Here is a 20126-nt window from a genome sequence, read left to right as displayed (position 1 = left end):
AATCTCATGTTAAGTATTCAAAAGTTTCAAACATACTGTCTGAGTGTTTAAATATTATTGCAGTTTAAGTTGAAGGGATGCCGCCACTGGTATCAAAGAGAAGCCTTCTAAAACACATTGCATGCAACACCTCTTCTGACTGCGGAGATCGTACTTGTTCGTGATCTTATCTCGGTGTATGCATTTGTATTCAATTCGCAACCAAAGAATTGAAGCTCAATGATATGCAATTTGAAGACCTCAAACAAGAAGACCTCAACCTCCAGAATTAAGTGTTAATAAGAACAAAACTAATATGTTGTGATTGTTAGCGTGCGAGATTAAATTCTATCCTTGGAACGCAAGAATACTGAATAACATACAATAATATATGATATATGTATGTGTTTTTATTTTTTATTTTGACACTTTGCTTTATTTCCTTATTTGTCTTTCGGACAACATATGAACTTGAATTCATATTAATAGTCGTAATAAAATAATTAAATTTGTACGAGGTATTCCTTTAAAATCAAATAAGGTAACAATGCATTCAATTTATTTAAAAAGAATAAAAAATTTCATGTCTAGTCTATCTAGTTTGTAAAAGAAAATGACATAAAAGTTAAGGAAATTTCATAGTGAATGATAGAAAAGATAAGAAAGACAAACTAAAATGGTCTTAGTAAAAATCGAATTCCAAGTTTTCATTGTTTCTAATTTTTTATTATTATTATTATTTACTAACTATTATATTTTTTTTTTCGAGTCGTTACATACATGCCTTTAAATAGGCCTAAAAGATAACCCTAATATAATAAAGTTCCACCACCAACCAGAAATAACTACTAAATGCTATTAAATACAAATGGAAGAAAATAAGGCATTCATAAATTGTCTTAATTGGTAATTCAACTACCAATGGCAAGAATTCTAATCACTTTCGACACTCCATTATTTTCTTCATTTGATACTTGAACGTTCTTTGTATTGCTTCTTGTAATTGCTCGTTCGGGTACATGGAAGTGATCAGTTGTTGGATTCATATCAATTTTAAGAAGTATAAGGTAAGGAACTTCAATATTGGGGTCAAAATGCAATCATGTTTAGGAACAATCATTTCATAAAACATCATTTCATGGTGTTGGTCTCAACTCCAGTTCGGGTAGAATTTGATGTGTAGTACTTCTCTACATATGGTATACATACAAACCTCAATAACTGTGTTCGTGTTATCCCACTTAATGGCCACTTCAATCTTGGTGGGGTCTACTGAGATTCCATGTTTTGACATCATGTGTCTTAAAAATGAGACGTGTCGGAACAAAAATTCACACTTGGAGAATTTGGCGTACAACTTGTTCTCTCTCAAAATTTTAGAACTTTTTAAACGTGTTCTTGATCCATCTTTGAGTACACTAGGATGATTTGATGCTTCCGCGGGACAATGATAACGCAGATAACTTTCTCAAGAAAGCATTCCGTAGTAGGTATCTAATAAGTGCACCACTGGTCTGAAGCACAATAACAAATGTGTCGAGACACTCCTTTAATACTCTATTCATTAACTCCATGAATATTGTTGGGGCGTTAGTGAAACCAAATGACATCACCACAAACTCGTTGTGGTCGTACCTTGTTTTGAATGATGTCTTAGGTACATCCCATTCTTTAGTATTAACCTAGTGGTTCCCTGACCGAAGATCTATATTGGAGAATATTTTCGCTTCTCTGAGTTGGTCTAACAAATCTTCAATATGAGAGTGGGTACTTGTTTTTTATCGTTCTCTTATTTTAACTCTCAATAGTCGAGGCACAGGCCCATGAACCATCCTTCTTATTTAACTCTCAATAGTCGAGGTATACCTAAGAAGGTATGCTAGGTCAGATGAAGCCTTTGTTAAGTAGATCATTGTAATTGCGTCTTAAGTTCCTTTTATTCTGCTAGCACAATATAGTAAGGCGCTTTAGAAATGGGTCCACTTCCCAGTTCAATTTCTTGTAATTGCGCCTACAATTTTAGAGAAAGGGCATCCTGATAAATCCTTCAAAAAGACATCTGAGAATTCATTCAATATTGGTATTGTATTCATAGTCTTTTCTTTCCATTTTGTATCTACGACACTAATAAATATGGCTCACCTTCCTCGTTAGACCAGTCTCTTGACCTTCATCACCTAAACTAGTTGAGGGGTAACTCTAGCCTTTGAACTAAAAACTAGATCCAGATATTGTTGAGAATACCACCTCCTTCTTGTAACAATCTATATTGACATAGTTCTTAGCTAGCCAATCTATCTATACTATAGTATTACATCGAAATTCGTAATGCTAACAACTATCAGGTCTACGCTAAAGATTCATCTTGCTACTATTACTTGCCCATCTTTTACTCTATCATTAAACACTAAGTCTACCCGTGTTGGGGTGCTAACACTTAATACATGCAACAAGGGTTCTAGTTGGAACCCTGCTTGACTAAAAAATGGCACAGATATGAAGGAACGTGTAAAGCCTGAATCAAATAACGTTAAAGCATAGTGTCCTAGGATAGATAGTGTACCTATCACCACTATGTCGTATTTCCCAACATCCCTGCAGGTGCATACTCTCTTTCTTCCGAATATGTCTGGATAGGTCTCTCGACTCCACCAGGGCCTCTTGGTGGGTCAACTGGGTTTTTCGTCCTCCTCGTATTTGGCAAGGTAGTCTTGATGACTACATTTGAAACAAGCCCTAGATTCAAGCCATACATCTACCCTAATGTTGTTTCCCACATTCAAGGCACAATGGTTCCTCACTCCCTTGGACCTTCTCTTAGTCTCTAAGATATCTATCAGCATATTAAGGAGGGTGTCTATCCGTATATTGAGGTTTACATGTTGATGGTTGTTGATGTGAGTCTGTCTGATCATACTATTGTTTTCTCCCGATGGTGACAACTGACTCTCAACGTACCTATCTGATAAGCGCCAACAATGCTAGATTTTTGCAAAGCTAGAGGTCCTTCTAGAATCCTTGCAAAACGTTCACAGAGAAACCTAACTTAAAGGATTGATTCGAACCAAGAGCTGGTTAGAAGATGAATGACTCTTAGATCGAACTTGGAATCTATGATGGTTACACTTAGATACCAAGACAATTCACTCCAGAATTAGCTTGATCAAAACTAATTCAATGAATCGGTTTAAACATCAAACCTAAAACAAGATTTGAAAAAGAAACACTAAAAAGGTATAAAAAAAACACAAAGGTTTGGTTTGTATTCAACAATTGATGTCCAAACATGAATATTACGTGCCTTTAAATAGGCTCAAAAGATAACTCTAACATAATAAAGTTCAACTACCAACTACAAATGCTATTAAATACAAATTGAATTAAATAAAACATTCACACAAACTACTAATAAATGCTATTAAATACAAATGGAAGAAAATAAGGCATTCATACAAACTACTAATAAATGCTATTAAATACAAATTGAAGAAAATAACGCATTCATAAATTGTTTTAATTGGTAGTTCAACTACCAAAGGCAAGTCTTCTAATTACTTTCCAATGTCAGCCAATCCATTATCTTCTTTATTTGATATGCTAATGCTATAAAGATTTTTGGGCTCAAAAGTCTTTGTTTCAACTTGTACACTAGCTAGTTTTTGAAGATGCAATGTATAGGCCTCTTGAAACTTCTTAAATTACTTCTTGTAATCGGTTCTTCGGGTACATACAAAGTCTCTGGAGTTGAATTCATATCACTATCTCTAGGCTTTTCCATAGCCTTAGCTGACCTCAAAGCAGTCTTATACATGGTAGGATCTATGGCTTCAACTGTTCGATGAATTTCTAGATTCAGTCCAAGGATGAACCTTTTAGCAATTTTTAGTTTTGTATCCACTAATGACAGCGCCAATCATTTCAACCTTATAAATTCTCTTGCCTAGTCATCCACAAAATGTCCACTCTATATCAGATGGCTGAGCTCCTGTTGTCTTCAAAGTCCGACTACCTTCGAGAAATATTATTTTAGGAATAGCTTTTTGAATCGAGACCATGGTTTTACACTTCCATTTAGCCCAAGAATTTCTCAATTATCCAATCACCACAATTTTGCATCCTCTTTCAAGATGAATGACGAATAGAATACCTTCTCATGGTCTGGGTAGTTCATAATAAGAAAATCGTCTCCATTGGTGATAGCCATAATTGTGCCTCTATTGGGTCTCTTGTGCTTCCACTAAAGGTACGGGGTCATACCATTTTAAATCCCATAAATATCTTGCCTCTCATGTATGTTACAAGCTATTGGTTTGCTCGATGGCCACATTACTTGAACCATGGCCTGGAAAGATTCCCACATCAGATTCTTCATGGGGTCTATTCCCGCCAATGGTGTTGTTGGAGGTAGTGCAGCCACGTATTTTCTTGTTACAGAGCCTTCACAAGTTGGGCTCCCTCTACCTCTACCCCTTCCTCGACAGGAGGTTGTTCCCTTTCTCGACGTCCTCTTCCACGTCCTCTAGGCGGCATGGTTCTAAATCAACACACAATTTTTTTAAGTCTACTATTCCTAACATAAACTACATAATTTTCCATAATACACATATAATTAAGCGAAAAATCGTGCCGTCAACAACAATGTAGTCAATTTTATCAAAATTAGTCATGAAAAACACTCATCATCAACAAGTAGTAACAATATACATAATCAATGACATTTCATTTTCTTATTTTACGTATGACATATGTAACCAGAAGAAAAAAAAAAGAAAAAAAATAATAATAGTAAGTAAATAATAATTATATAAAAAAAAAAAAAAAAAAGTAAATTATCAGAGAAAGAAACAAAATGATCTCCTCAACCCCTTCCCCAAATATCTCCCCAACACCTCCAACTGCAAAATGATACGCAAAAGAAAGAAACAGAAAGAAACAAAAAAAAAATGGCAGATTTTGGGAAGGGTAAAAAAATAGGAGAAAGAAACAAAAGAAAATTACAGATTTTGGGAGAGAAAAATTGGAAATAGCTTCACTCGCAAGTAGATTTGATAGGAAGGGAAACAGATAGAAAATTTATGGGTAAGTTAGATCTTCTCTTCTTTTACTTTTGAGATAGAAAAGTTATCTTAGATCTATTTTTCTATTATTTAGATTTTTGGATATCTTATCGAAAATCAAAATTGATTGAAAAATGGCTTTGTCAATTGCATTTAAATTGGATCATCATTTTTAGGAAAGAGAAAAAATTATAATTGATTGATGCATAGGCCAGTTTTAGGAAGGAAAATTAGAATAATTAGAATGGATTGAAAATGACTCCTTTGATTGGATAGTCATCCGTTGGTAAAGAGAAGAAAAAATAATAGATTGTAAATGGCTTGCGACAGTAGTTTTTAGGAAAGAGAAGAAAACAGAATACATTAAAAATGGCTTTCTGTTAATTGGACAGTCATATTAGGAAAGACAAGAGAACAAAATTGATTGAAATTTGTTTTATAATTGCATAATAAGAAGAAGAAAAAATACATAGAGGAGAGAAATAAAGTGGTACAACAGAAGAGAAGGAAAATAGAAGAGAAAGAAAATAGAAGAGAAAGAAAATAGAAGAGGTGAAAAATTATTATTATTTGTATCTAGAGAATATAATATTATAACAAACCATAGTTGGATTGAATGATTCAAAGCCGCATGAAATAATATTGACATATTTTCAATTTGTGTTTTAGAAAATTTAGAAACAATGAAAACTTGGAATTCGATTTTTACTGAGACTATTTTAGAGCCGTATTTCACATTGTTAGTTGGATTATTAATTAAAATGTGAAATACTAACAAAAGGTGACGACGGTGGGATATGAAGCAAACTCCAGCAACCTTTGGAGCAGCTCTCGAGGAACGGGAGCTTACGTTAATTAAATTAGGGAAGACTTCGACTAAGGTCAACCAGGTAAGTGGCCTTACTATAGGATAGGCTAAAAATTGTATGAGTTACGATGATGTATGAACTATGTCGTACGATGCGGTATATAAGTTATGATAATGTATGAGGTATGATGATGTGTGGGTTACGATACTTGATGATGTGCTCAGTATATATATATTTTGATGAATGTCGTACTTGATATGTTTGATACACTTTGTGGCAATATGATGAGTATGATGATTATGTATGAGTTATGATGATGTATGAACTATCTGTGTGACGATCACATCTCCTCGTTGCACAATCTCCCTTATGAGATGGTATTTGTGCTCAATATGTTTTCCTCGCTTATGGCTTCTAGGTTCTTTTGAATTTGCAACTGCTCCACTGTTATCACAATAAAGAGTGATGGGAAGATGCATATTTGGAACGACTTCCAAATCAGTTAAGAACTTCCTAAGCCATACAGATTCTTTCGCTGCTTCACAAGCAGCAACATACTCAGCCTCCATGGTGGAATCAGCAATGCAACCTTGCTTTATGCTTCTCCATATTATTGCTCCTCCGTTCAGAGTGAAGACAGATTCTGATGTCGATTTCCTCGAATCTACATCGGTCTGAAAATCTGAGTCAGTGTACCCTGTAAGGATCAAATCCTTAGCACCGTACACTAGCATATAGTCCCTCGTTCTCCTAAGATACTTGAGGATATTCTGAACGGCAGTCCAATGAGCACGTCCCGGATTGGACTGATATCTGCTGACAATTTCCACAGCATAGCATATGTCGGGTCGGGTACATAGCATGACATACATTAGACTGCCGACTGCTGATGCATAGGGAATGTGTCTCATATCCTCAACTTCTTGAGGTGAATTAGGACTTTGTTCCTTCGACAAATGAACTCCATGCCTGAAAGGTAATAATCCTTTCTTGGAGTCCTGCATCTTATATCGAATCAACATTTTGTCGATGTACGATGCCTGAGACAATGCTAGTGTTTTGTTCTTGCGATTCCGAACAATTTGGATTCCAAGAACAAACTGAGCCTCTCCCAAATCTTTCATTTGAAATTGTGTCGCTAGCCAATGCTTAATGTCAGTAAAAAATCCCACATCATTTTCAATAAGTAGGATATCGTCAACGTACAACACCAGGAAAGCTACTGTAGAGTTGACTATTCTTTTATAAACACAAGGTTCGTCAACATTCTGTTTAAAGCCATAAGATTTGATCGCAATATCAAACTTTATATTCTAGGATCGAGATGCTTGCTTCAACCCATAAATGGATCTTTTAAGCTTGCAAACCCTTTGCTCGTTATCCTGTTCAATGAACCCCTCTAGTTGAGCCATATATATACTCTCTTCAAGATTGCCGTTTAGAAAGGCTGTCGTAACATCCATTTGCCAAATTTCATAATCATAAACTGTGGCAATAGACAAGAGTATTCTAATCGATTTAAGCATAGCAACAGGAGAGAAGGTTTCTTCATAGTCCACCCCCTCTCTTTGGGTATAACCTTTTGCTACTAGTCGAGCTTTAAAGGTCTGTACCTTACCGGTTTGGTCTCGTTTCCTCTTATAGATCCATTTGCAACCAATAGGTTTTACCTCATCTAGTTGATCTACAAGTTCCCAGACTGTATTGAAGTACATTGACTCCATTTCAAGATTCATGGCTTTAATCCACTGATCTCTATCTTCATCATTTATTGCCTATTTATAGGTCAATGGATCCTCAACGTCATCATCAGGTATGATGACTTGAGTTTCTGTCAAACCCAAGTAACGATCGGGTTGAGTTATAACCCTCCCACTAGTCGAGGCATTCTCAACTCTTGAGAAGGATGTGATTGACCAGAAGTGTCAGCTCCATCAACAACTCTAGTTGAAGGACCAGCTTGATCAACAACTCTTGTTGTTTTATCAGTAGCTTCGAGGTTGATGATTTCTTACGTGGTCTTCCTCTAAGAATGTAGCGTTTGTGGATACAAACACTCTATTTTCTTGAGGGTCATAAAACAAACCAACTTTCGTCTCTTTGGGGTATCCTACGAATATACATAATTTTGAACGACGTTCTAATTTCTTGGGGTTTTGCAACAACACATGTGCTGGACATCCCCAAATTCTGAAGTGATGTAAACTACCTTTACGCCCTTTCCATAACTCATAAGGCGTTTCTGAAACACTCTTAGTAGGAACCATGTTCAAAATGTATGTAGCAGTCTCCATTGCATATCCCCAAAACGGATAGGGTAATTGAGCGAAACTCATCAGAGACCGAACCATGTCTAATAGAGTTCTATTTCTCCTTTCTGATACACCATTTTGTTGAGGCATACCAGGGGCTAAGAGTTGTGACCTTATTCCATGTTCTATCATATAGTCTTGAAATCTTAAGTCCATGTACTCTCCTCCTCGATCTGATCGAAGTGTTTTAATAGTTTTACCTAATAGATTCTCAACCTCAATCTTATACTCTCTGAATTTTTCAAGAGCTTCAAACTTGTGATGCATTAGGTAAAGACAGCCATACCTTGAATAATCATCAATAAAACTGATGAAAGATTCATACCCTCCTCGTGCTTTGACATTCATTGGACCACAGAGATCTGTATGCACGAGTTCTAAGGTTTCTTTGGCTCTACAATCTTTTTTGGAAAATGATCGTTTAGTCATTTTACCCTCAAGACAAGACTCACATGGAGGTAAAGAGTTGTCTTCTAACTCATTTAGAAGTCCTCTTTTAACCAATCTCTCAATCCTATTGAGATTAATGTGACCTAGTCTTAAGTGCCAAAGATAGGTATTAGGAGAAATCTTTTGTCGTTTATTTTGAGTTTCAGCTGTTTTAAATATCTCGGTATTTAAAATAGCTTTTGTTTCGCTCGGTTTTAACATATATAAGTTGTTTTCTAGTTTTGCAGAACAAATATGAATACCTCTTTTGCAAATGAACACTTCATTGATTTCAAAAGATACTTTATACAATTGTTCTAATAAACAAAAGATAGATATTAGATTTCTTTTCATTTCAGGAACAAAAAGTACATTATCTAATATAATGAATTTATCTCCAAAAAACAACTTCAAATTTCCTACTGATCTTGCTGAGACAACCTCTCTTGTTCCAACCCTGAGTGTTATCTCGTCGTCCGCAAGCATTCTCCAGGAGCTAGTTTCCTGGTAAAAAGAACAAATATGATTAGTCGCCCCTGAATCTAGTATCCAAGTTGAGTTGTCATACTCTACTAAACATATTTCTACAACGAGTAAATCATATTTACCTTGTTGTGTCTTTTCGGCTTTCTTCTCTGCAAGGTATTTTGGGCAGTTTCTCTTCCAGTGCCCGTTTTCATTGCAATGGAAACATTTTCCTTTATCTGCTTTTTGAACCTTGTGTTTGCGGTTAGTAGGAATCTTATTTTTCCCTTTACCCTTCTTCTTCATCAAAACACTTTTAGAAGTTGAAGGTCCATACATATTTTTGGAGGACGATCCTCGTAGTAATTTCTTGGAGATAGCAACATTCGCTTCTCCTGTTTGTCCCTTGTTCATTAAGAGAGACTGATAAGTCTGTAGCTCATTGAGAAGAGCAGTCAAATTATATTCTATTTTGTTCATTACCACATTGGTGCGGAACTGGAAGAAGCTCTTCGGAAGAGACATCATGATAAAACTAACTTAACTCTTCTCATCAATGACAGCTTCATTTTCTTCTGCCACATTGAAATGGACCATCATGTCCAGGACATGTTCTCTAACTGAGGTCCCTTCTTTCATACGACAGTTGTAAATGTATTTTATGGCTTCATGTCTAAGGGAGAAGGACGGTTGTCCAAACATCCCATTTAGAGATTCCATAATCTTTTTAGCAGTACCCATAACATCGTGTTTCTTAGCCAAAACATCAGATATGCTGGCTAGAATGTACACTCGGGCTTTATCATTTGCCATTATCCATCTGTCATACGCATCCCGAACTGTTCGGTTTGCATTCGAGTTGGGGTTTGGAGGACACTCCTCAGTTAAAACAAACTTTAAATCATCAATGACCAGTATTGTGTTTAGGTTTGATTTCCAAGTTGTATAGTTGTCGCCGTTTAATTTCTCAGAAGCGAGTAATTGTACTATTGAGTTTGTCATGCTGTGATATAAAGAAAATTCTATTAGTGATTTGACTTAATCCTGTTTAATCCAATCAGTTTTAGCAAATATAATAATGTACCCAAATCATTATTAATTTGCAACGATACTTTAGTGAGTTAGAGCAACTGCTACCGAGGGGCAGTCAATCACTCATTCACTAAACCAAGACATTCTTGACTTAAACACTATTCCAAGAATAACTCTTGTTCCTATAGTGTTCTTAGTTATCGCTATTTTGGTCAAGAATATACCAACTCTTAGTATTTCTTCGTAAGTGTGACCCGCAATTTTCAGACCTCATAGATCGGTCCCAACAATGCTATCGAATGAAAAAGCCAAAGTTGGGAACGGACCTAAGAAATCCTATCCATTTCTGGAGTTTGCGTTGTTTCGACTCCCATGTTACGACCCTCCGAATGGGTAGTTGCTCTAGGGCAACATGCAGGTGGAACATGGGAACCTTACGGTGCAACCTAGTGGTGGAGACCATAGGACGTATTTGACATACTTCCTTCTCCCACTTACTATAAATACTTTCTCTATTCACCTTGTTATTCACTCATGCAAATACCTTCCGAATGGAGGACGCTCCCAGGGCGACACGAGGCCAAGCATGAATCTCACTGTGTGAATTTTACAGAGAGCGTGAAAAGAAAACGATGTATCTTATACACCTTTTTCCTCCCACTAAGTATTTTAGATGGTTGGGTATACTCATTACTTAAGTATATTCCGGCTAATTAAATATAACTTAAGTCTAGGTGATTTTTCTAAATCTTACATCACTTAAGCATGCTCATAAAACTTGGCTAACTAAGCTCAAGTACTGGTCCGATCTCCAGGTAGTAGGTGTTCCGTAAACCGTCAACTTAAGTACCTCCAGCCTTAGCCAAGATCGTGCCAGGTGAGCTTTCTCGTAACCGCAATTTTGTAAGACATCGACCTATTTTAACTATTAAAATTGATCGTGCTCGAATCTCAACCCTAAGTGAGCATGCACTTATCTTTATTATAGATTTTTAACGTCTATCTCGTTTTATGACGTTGAAAATAACCTATAACATGCATCTAACATGCTTTATATAACAATTATATAATCATCCATTCCATGCAATAATATAACAATTTATATCTTTCACTCATGGAACCCTAAACATGCATACTATACATTATAACACTTATAACATACTTGGAATGCATGAAACATGCTTAGCCTATGGTGGGATTTTAAATCTATATGACATACTTTATGCATATACATTTTCTATTTAATTAAAACATACATTCATAATGCATAATTAATTAAACACGCTAAAGTGGGTTGGTTTTGGCATTTTAAAGCAAGCAATTAACTAAATTATTACACTAATAATTAAAAAGAACTTGAGCCGTTCCCAAGGATCACGAACTAGGCGAACCAACCCTTAAAAACGTTGAATCGGACCCCAACGGCAGAAAAAATACTCGAACCGCCTCTTCCATCTTCTTCGGTTCAGCTTGCTATCTCTTCCATTTTCGATCAATTACAACCTAAAATGGACTCTAATGACTCCATAAAATTACAAACCTTTCTTCATTCATTAAAGCCCATACACATTAGGCTTATTACAGACCTTTCTTCTTTTATATTTTACCGGATCCTGTAATAGTCAGATCCCATATCCAATTGATTAGATTTTTCTTAGTATTTTAAGTTATAGAAAATAAGGTTAGATTCAATAAATTTTAGTTGGCAAATCTATAAACTGGGAGATAGTAGCCAAACAATCGACTCAAAATTGGTCAGTAATATCTGTTTACACAATTGAAAATCTATTTACAAAATGAAAATAATTATAGAGAGGGAGGGAGATTGAGGAAAGATTTGTTGAACAGAATTTAACAATAAAACAGGACATATCAGAGCGCAAGGAACTCCATCGAATTTTGTCTTACAGGAAATATCAGAATTTTAAGATGGCAAATGTATATTAGAGAAATAATTTTATAGAGTTCAAACTTGAAACTGATGTCATGGACTCACATAGGTTAACTTGGATTTCAAAGGACGGAATTGAACTCTCATTAAGGATATATTCGTGACAACGACTTAAGCTAACCAGGTAAGTGACCTTACTATCGGCATAGTTATATTTGATGTTGACACGTGCCCCGTGGTTCTGCACGTTCATATATATTGATATGTGTGAATTGTTTGTGGATCGATATGCTTCTTATATGTTATGTGTATATTATAATATGTGAACTGTGTGATAATAATTATGGTACGATGTGTTCAAGGATATGTTTGAGATAGGATACGAGAAGGATGCACAAAACGAAATGTAACGATAGGAGTAAAATACGTTCATTAACATTAATGTTAGGTTACATACTGGAGTGTATGGATAAGAAAGATTGATGGAAGAATACGGTTAGGTTACGGGTAGAAAGGGATAGGTTTGTGATAGATTGATAGAACGATAGCGTTAGGATTGATAGAACGGTAATGTTAGGATACGTTCTTGTGATGATATGACTATGGTACGTTCACGTAATGATATGTATAAGAACGTTAAGGTTATGATAAGTTAGAGAACGATATGACTACAAAGTGTTTACGTTATGACTTGTTTATGATATGATACATTGTGATGCAATATGTCATGGTATGATGTGTATATGATGAAATGTTATGTTAAAAGCATAGAACGTTATGTTAGGTCTCTTAAATTGTGTGTATACAGCATGATATGAATGACATGAAATCACGATAAATGGCATGAAATATAACCCCATTAGAAATTATGTATGATTTGAGATATGATATGAATGATGAACTATATCTGAAACGATATGAAAAATGATATGATATGTACATAATGCTAACGGGGTTGTATTAAAGAATAATAAAAATGGAAAAGTTTTGGGACCTCATGCATTATGTGTGCTCATGCATTTGAGGGAATACCCTTCATCACGAGGGTACGGACGCGTACATCCAATGGCAGGACAATGATTGTTATGCTTTGCATAGCGCTGCCGGGATGGTTACTAGTTCTAGTGGGTGGTCGGCCTAAGGGGCTCCCAGAGTATGCCCACCGGATAAGGAAAGTGGCCTAGTGGTGTGCGAACTAGCTGGTGAGCTCATACTCGCACGTATCGGTTGTGTGTAGAGTTGGTACACGTCAAAAATTACCTGTTAGGACAGCACCATAGGGAAAACGGAATGAAAGATAGGTCTCATCATCTCATTGCATGTGATTGTTACATTTAACCCAATAGTGGGGTCACTTACTGAGTATTTCTTTAAATACTCTAGCCATGTGCTACTACATTTTTCAGGTTAAGGCAAGACATTCTTGTACGGCTGACAACATCGCAATTCGAGACCATTTCACATGCGTAGGATAGTGGAATTTATTTTCTTAGACTTAGGCTACAATAGGATATTTTTAACTTAAACTCTTATTCATTTTATTTAGTCTTTTGTTGTGTCTTTTTAAAAGCTGTTTTCAAAACACGTAAGTCCATGACTGTGTTTTAAGATAAAGGTTATGTTTTATGGAATTTAAATGAAGTCTTTCGCATTCAATGTTATGGTATGTATGCAGTAGCGACCTAAAATTAAGTAAACAATTTCGGGTCGTTACAATGTAAGTCCATGACAGTGTTTTATGATGAAATTTATATTTTAGGATAAAGTTTAAATGCTTATTTCTGCACAAAATGATTATTCTTTAATGACGGTAGTGACTCGAGGTAAGTCGAAATCTAGAATTGAAGTTTGGGTAGATGCATACATGTTATATGTAGTTCTTAGGTTAGATTATCGATCATTTTCTTATTTTATTTAAAAATTTTATGCTATTTATTTCCCGTTATATTGTTTAAAAAAATTTATTACAAACGTTTAAGTCCATAGCGTCATTTCTTTTAAATGAATTTCTCCACGCATTCTAGTTATATTATGCATGTAGTTGCGACCTTGGTTTTAATAGAAAATTAGAGTCATTATAATTGGGATAAGAGCAATACCTCTCACAGTAAGATGTGATTCAGGGGCAAACCAAGGAGAAATCTTGTGGGTATGTGACACCTAAGTAAAGAGGAGTACATGAATGAATTGAGAACATATCAGAGTGAGAGTGATCCTGAAGTTAAGATGACTAAGAAAGTCTTAAAGGAAATAAAGGTTACAATCTATTCCAACAATGTGCGTCTTCCTTTTTAGTGGCTCAATAATAGAAACTTCATTTTTTAACATACTTTATTTGGAGTAATTCTATGTTGGGTGACATTCTAGAAATTTTCCTATAATACATGTGAGTGAGGACAAAGTATGTTAGGACAACTCGTATTGGTTTGTGGGAATAATTTTCACTGTTAGAAGCAAGAGTAAGTAACGTGACTACTAACATGGGAATACTAGAGCCATTAGGTGTTGAATCAAGATTTTGAATCTTGATTTAAATATTGGGCAAGAGTTGTTACACATTTGTGAGTGCCTAGGGATAGTCTTCCTTATCTTTTCTATCATTCACTATGAAATTTCCTTAACAATGATGTCATTTTCTTTTACAAACTCGATAGACTAGTCATGAAATTTTCTATTATTTTTAAATATATTAAATGCATTATTACTACCTCGTACAAAATTTAATTATTTTTTTTAGGACAATTTGTAACGACCCGAAATTTTCTACTTAATTTAAGGTCGCTACTGTGTACATACCATAAAACATTGAATGCGGAAGACTTCATTGAAATTCCATAAAACATAACCTTTAACTTAAAAACACAGCCATGGACTTGCGTGTTTCAAAAACATCTTTAAAACGACACAACAAAAGACCCGAAATAAAATAAATAAGCGTTTAAGTTTAAAACATCCTATTCTATCCTAAGTCTAAGAAAATAAATACCACTATCCTATGCATGTGCCATGATCTCGAGTTGCGATGCCATCGTCAGCCGTACAGAAATGCCTTGCCTTAACCTGAAAAATGTAGTAGCACATGGCCTGAGTATTTAAATAAATACTCAGTAAGTGACCCTGTTAGTGAAAGAGGGATTGATTGAATAATTGATGAGATGATTGAATTTTGAAGAGCAAGAATGCTCTATATATACACAGAGAATAGAAAGAGATATCTAGAAAATCTACCTAGAAATCAGAAAATCTGGTAACAAATCCGTAAACAAATCAAAACAAAATCTAATCAAATCAAGAGTAAATCAAATAAAAAACAAATCGACTCCTAACCATCAGAAGATTTAAATCAAATACAGCAATCTAAACACGTAATCTTTTAACACTCCTCCTGGTTTAGATGCTGCAAACTCCAAGTTTTTTTCTGAAATCTTCAAACTTGCTAAGTGGCAGCGGTTTGGTAAGGACATCTGCAATTTGATCTTCAGATTTGCAATAGCAAAGAGTCACATCACCACTCTTTTGAACTTCTCGAACAAAGAATAACTTGATGTTGAAATGCTTAGTCTTTCCATGAAAAACTGGATTATTGGAGATTGCAATAGCAGCTTGGTTATCAACTAGTATCTCAGTGCTGTGTTTTTGCTCCAAGTTTAGATCCACGAGAATTTTCCTTAACCAGAGAGCTTGATTTACTGCGGCGGTTGCAGCTATCAATTCTGCCTCAGCAGTGGATTGAGCTACAGTTTCTTGCTTTCTTGAGCACCAAGAGAACATGCCTGATCCGAGGCAAAAACAGTAACCAGATGTACTCCTCATGTCATCGATTGAGCCACCCCAATCACTGTCAGAGAAACCAATTAGCTTCATTTCCTTGTGCTTTAAGAACTTCACTCCATAATTCCAGGTCCCCTTGATGTATCTGATAACTCTCTTTGCAGCTTTCATGTGAGTCTCATTGGGACAATGCATAAATCTGGAGAGAATACTTACAGCATTTACGATATCAGGTCTGGTTGTTGTTAAGTACATCAGGCACCCTACCAAGCTCCGGAACTCAGCTTCAATAACTTTGGCAGAATCATCATCTTTGACCAACTTCTCCTTTTGATTCATAGGAGTATTCATTGCTTTGCAATCCTCCATCTGAAATTTTTTTAGTATCTCCTTTGCATACTTTTTTTGACAAATGAACACTTCATCTTGGGTTTGCTTGATCTCAATGCCAAGGAAATATGACATTAGACCAAGGTCTGTCATTTCGAATATCTTTTTCATTTCCAGTTTGAACTTGTTAATTTGCTTTGGATTGCTTCCTGTAATTAATAAGTCATCTACATAAAGAGAAATGACTAAAGTATTTGTACCTTCATGCTTGACATACAGTGTGAGTTCAGATTGACTTTTCTGAAAGCCAAGACCAACCAAATGATCATCAATTTTACTGTACCATGCTCGCGGAGCCTGTTTAAGACCATATAAAGCCCTTCTCAGCAAGTAGATTTTATCTTCATTGCCTCTGCTAACAAAACCTTCAGGTTGCTCGACAAAAATTTCTTCTTGCAAGACTCCATTTAAGAATGCAGATTTAACATCTAACTGGAATACTTTCCAACTCTTTTGAGCAGCAAGAGCAAGCAACAATCTTACTGTATCAAGCCTGGCAACAGGTGCAAATGTTTCTGAATAGTCAACTCCAAAAACTTGTGCATATCCCTTCACAACAAGTCTTGCTTTGTATTTGTTAACTGAACCATCAGGATTTAGCTTTGTTCTGAATACCCATCTTACTCCAATTATCTTTCTGTTTAGAGGTCGATCAACCAACTTCCATGTTTTGTTTTTCTCGATCATCGAAAGCTCCTCCTGCATTGCAGCCATCCAATGTTGGCTGTTTTTTGCATCATGGAACCCTGCAGGCTCACAAATAGCTACATTACACCTTTGATAAATATCAGATAGTGACCTTGTACCTCTCACAGGTGCATCATCAACCAAATCATTTTGTTGTTCATCTTCAGACTCTTCTTGTCGTTCATCTTCAGATTCTTCTAACATGCTACCAAAGGTTAAATTGTTTGGTGCATTAGGAATCTGATTCACCTTTGTCAGTTCTTCCCAATTCCATTGCTCATTTTCAGCAAAATGAACATCTCGGCTCATGATAACTCGACTAGTGTGCGGTTGAAAAACTCTGTAAGCTTTGGATATAGTGCTATACCCAACAAATATGCCAGCTTCTGCCTTCTTGTCAAGCTTATCACGCTTGATCTGTGGAATGTAAGTGAAGCAAAGACACCCAAATACTTTAAGGAACTTTAAAGAAGGTTTGTAACCATACCAAGCTTCAAATGGCGTCAGGTTCTTCACAGCTTTTGTTGAAATTCGATTTTGCAAGTACACAGCAGTGTTTGCTGCTTCTCCCCAAAAACGTTTTGGAAGATCCTTCTCATGAAGCATGCATCTCGTCATCTCCATTATGAATCTATTCCTCCTTTCACTGACGCCATTCTGTTGAGGAGTGTATGGTGCTGTCAACTGATGTTCAATTCCAGCCTCTTCACAAAACCTGTTAAAAGTTTCTGAAGTGTACTCCTTGCCATTATCTGATCTTACAGTCTGAATCAAGCATGCACTTTCATTCTCGACTCTGGCCTTGAGTTTCCAAAATACACCCGCAACCTCTGACTTTTGCTTCATAAAGAAGATCCAACACATTCTTGTTAGATCATCAATAAAAATAATGTAATAAAGATTACCATTTAATGATGGTGTTCGCTGAGGACCACAAAGATCAGTATGAACCAGCTGCAGTTTTTTCGAGGCTCTCCATGCCTGTTTAGGAAAGGGTTGCCTATGTTGCTTCCCAAAATTGCAAGCACGGCAAGGAGGCATGTCATCATTAATGTCAGCGAGTCCTTCCACCAGCTTCTTTGACTGCATCTGAAGCAAACCTCGATGATGAAAGTGCCCAAGTCTTTTGTGCCAAATCTCAGTGGCACTAGCTTTGGATATAAAGGCCATCTGCTCTTTCTCCATCGGATTTAGAGCAAAGCTCTTTCCTTTCATTTTGACATTGAACAAGTCTTTGCCACTAGCATCTTTGATAAAACACTGTTTATTCTCAAACAACACTTTATAGCCTTTATCAAGTAACTGACCAACACTTAAGAGATTTTGATCAATTTTAGGTACAAATAAAACATCTGGAATAAATTTTGTACCTTCATAACTTGTTATAGCTACTGTGCCTTTTCCTTTGACTTCCAAGTGTTCACCGTTGCCAATCCTCACTCTCTTGACGTTAGTGTCTCTTAATTCCTCAAAAAACTCCTTGTCATATGTCATATGATTTGTGCACCCACTATCAATCAACCAACTCTCGCTTGATTCTTTGCCTGAGAAACAAGTGGCCACAAGCAATTGATCTTCTTCTTCCTCTTCTTGATCAACTACCTCTGCATCTACTTCTTTCACCTGATCTTTGGCTTTACAGATCACAGCTTCATGTCCAAGTTGATTGCATTTGGAGCAGAAGACGTCAGGTCTTCTCCAACACTTGAATGGTGGATGACCTTTCTTCTCACAATGGCGGCAAGGTGGATAGGATTTTCTGAAACCTCCTCCTTTTGTCTTCTGATAATCTGCAGATGGATCTCCATACGTCGATTGGTTTTTGAAAATTTTCTTGTTTTTATACCTGTCCTGATGCTTAACAGGTAAGGCATCTTCAATCACCCTTTCTTGCCTCATAGACCTCCTTTGCTCTTGTGCTTGTAAAGCATTCAAGAGCTCTGTAAGAGAAATCTTTGACAAGTCTTTGGTGTTCTCCAGAGTAGTAATGGTGGCTTCAAACTTCTCTGGAACAGTGACTAGCAGCTTTTCAACGATCCTGGAATCATTTAATACAGAACCAAGCAATCTCACCTTGTTGGCGATGCTGAGAAGTCTGTCAGAGTACTCTTTTATCGACTCTGACTCCTTCATCTTCTGCAACTCGAAATCCCTGATCAAATTCAGGACTTTCATTCCACGAATCCTCTCATCTCCTTCATATTCGGTCTTGAGATAATCCCAGATTTCCTTTGCTGTTTTGAGGGACATTATTCGCATGAAGATCATTTGAGATACAGCGGCAAATAGGCAAGCTTTCGCCTTTGATTTCCTCGTCTTCTTTTCCTTATGTAATTTGATTTGTGCTACAGTAGGATTTGCTGGGAGTGGAGGGACCTCGTAATCCTCTTCTACTGCTTCCCAAAGATCCAAGGCCTCCAAATAAGTCTCCATACGAACTGCCCACATTTGATAATTGTCTCCATCGAAGATTGGTGGTGCAACAGCGGAAAAACTGGATTCTCCTTCCATCTTGATCTCACAGATCCCTTAAGAAGATAGCTCTGATACCAATTGTTAGTGAAAGAGGGATTGATTGAATAATTGATGAGATGATTGAATTTTGAAGAGCAAGAATGCTCTATATATACACAGAGAATAGAAAGAGATATCTAAAAAATCTACCTAGAAATCAGAAAATCTGGTAACAAATCCGTAAACAAATCAAAACAAAATCTAATCAAATCAAGAGTAAATCAAATAAAAAACAAATCGACTCCTAACCATCAGAAGATTTAAATCAAATACAGCAATCTAAACACGTAATCTTTTAACAGACCCCCTATCGGGGTTATGCGTCAAACACATGCAATGAAATGATGGGACCTATCGTTCCGTTTCGTTTCTTTTTCGTTTCGTTTCGTTTCATTTCGTTTTCCCAACGGTGTAATCCTAACAGGTAATCGTGGACGTGTACCATATACTCTACACGCAGCCCATACGTGCGAGTATGGGCTCACCAGCTAGTTCGCACACCGCTGGGCCACTATCCCTACCCGGTGGGCATGCTCTGGGGGCCCACCGGGACCCGTTAAAACTAAAACCGTCACGGCAGCGCTATGCAGGGCATAACGATCGTGGTCCTGCCATTTGGATGTACGCGTCCGTACCCTCGTGATGGGATAGGGGTATCCCCCCAAATGCATGATCACACAATATGCATGAGGTCCCACTAGTCCTACAGTCATCATTTAATGAACATAACCCCGTGTCACGTTTTCATGCTTACATGTCATTCTCATTCTCATTTCGTTACATATCATAC

General features: G+C 36.5%; 1 protein-coding gene across 1 annotated transcript; it reads right to left on the bottom strand.

Moving 5' to 3' along the window:
* Positions 1-17876: 17876 nt before the first annotated feature.
* On the bottom strand, positions 17877-19632 carry LOC147789856 (uncharacterized). The gene is made up of 3 exons (XM_087129136.1): positions 18193-19632; positions 17971-18069; positions 17877-17911 (listed from the first exon to the last, which is right to left on the bottom strand). The coding sequence occupies exons 1-3, from the start codon at positions 19331-19333 to the stop codon at positions 17877-17879; spliced, it is 1275 nt and encodes a 424-aa protein (XP_086985262.1). The 5' UTR covers positions 19334-19632.
* Positions 19633-20126: the final 494 nt, after the last annotated feature.

Source organism: Cucurbita pepo, chromosome 12 (genome assembly GCF_057944985.1).
Source record: "Cucurbita pepo subsp. pepo isolate OVF chromosome 12, ASM5794498v1, whole genome shotgun sequence".
NCBI lineage: Eukaryota > Viridiplantae > Streptophyta > Magnoliopsida > Cucurbitales > Cucurbitaceae > Cucurbita > Cucurbita pepo.
Note: the sequence above shows the minus strand (reverse complement) of the source record. Positions and strands in the feature narration are given on the sequence as shown.

What these genes read in the sequence shown, in the direction of transcription:
- LOC147789856 (XM_087129136.1), bottom strand. Translation starts at nt 19,333, where the DNA reads ATGGAAGGAGAATCCAGTTTTTCCGCTGTTGCACCACCAATCTTCGAT. An exon ending in AGCTATAACAAGTTATGAAG is followed by an intron (nt 18,070 to 18,192) that starts GTACAAAATTTA and finishes GTTTTATCAAAG; the next exon opens with ATGCTAGTGGCAAAGACTTG. An exon ending in GGCCTTTATATCCAAAGCTA is followed by an intron (nt 17,912 to 17,970) that starts GTGCCACTGAGA and finishes GGTTTGCTTCAG; the next exon opens with ATGCAGTCAAAGAAGCTGGT.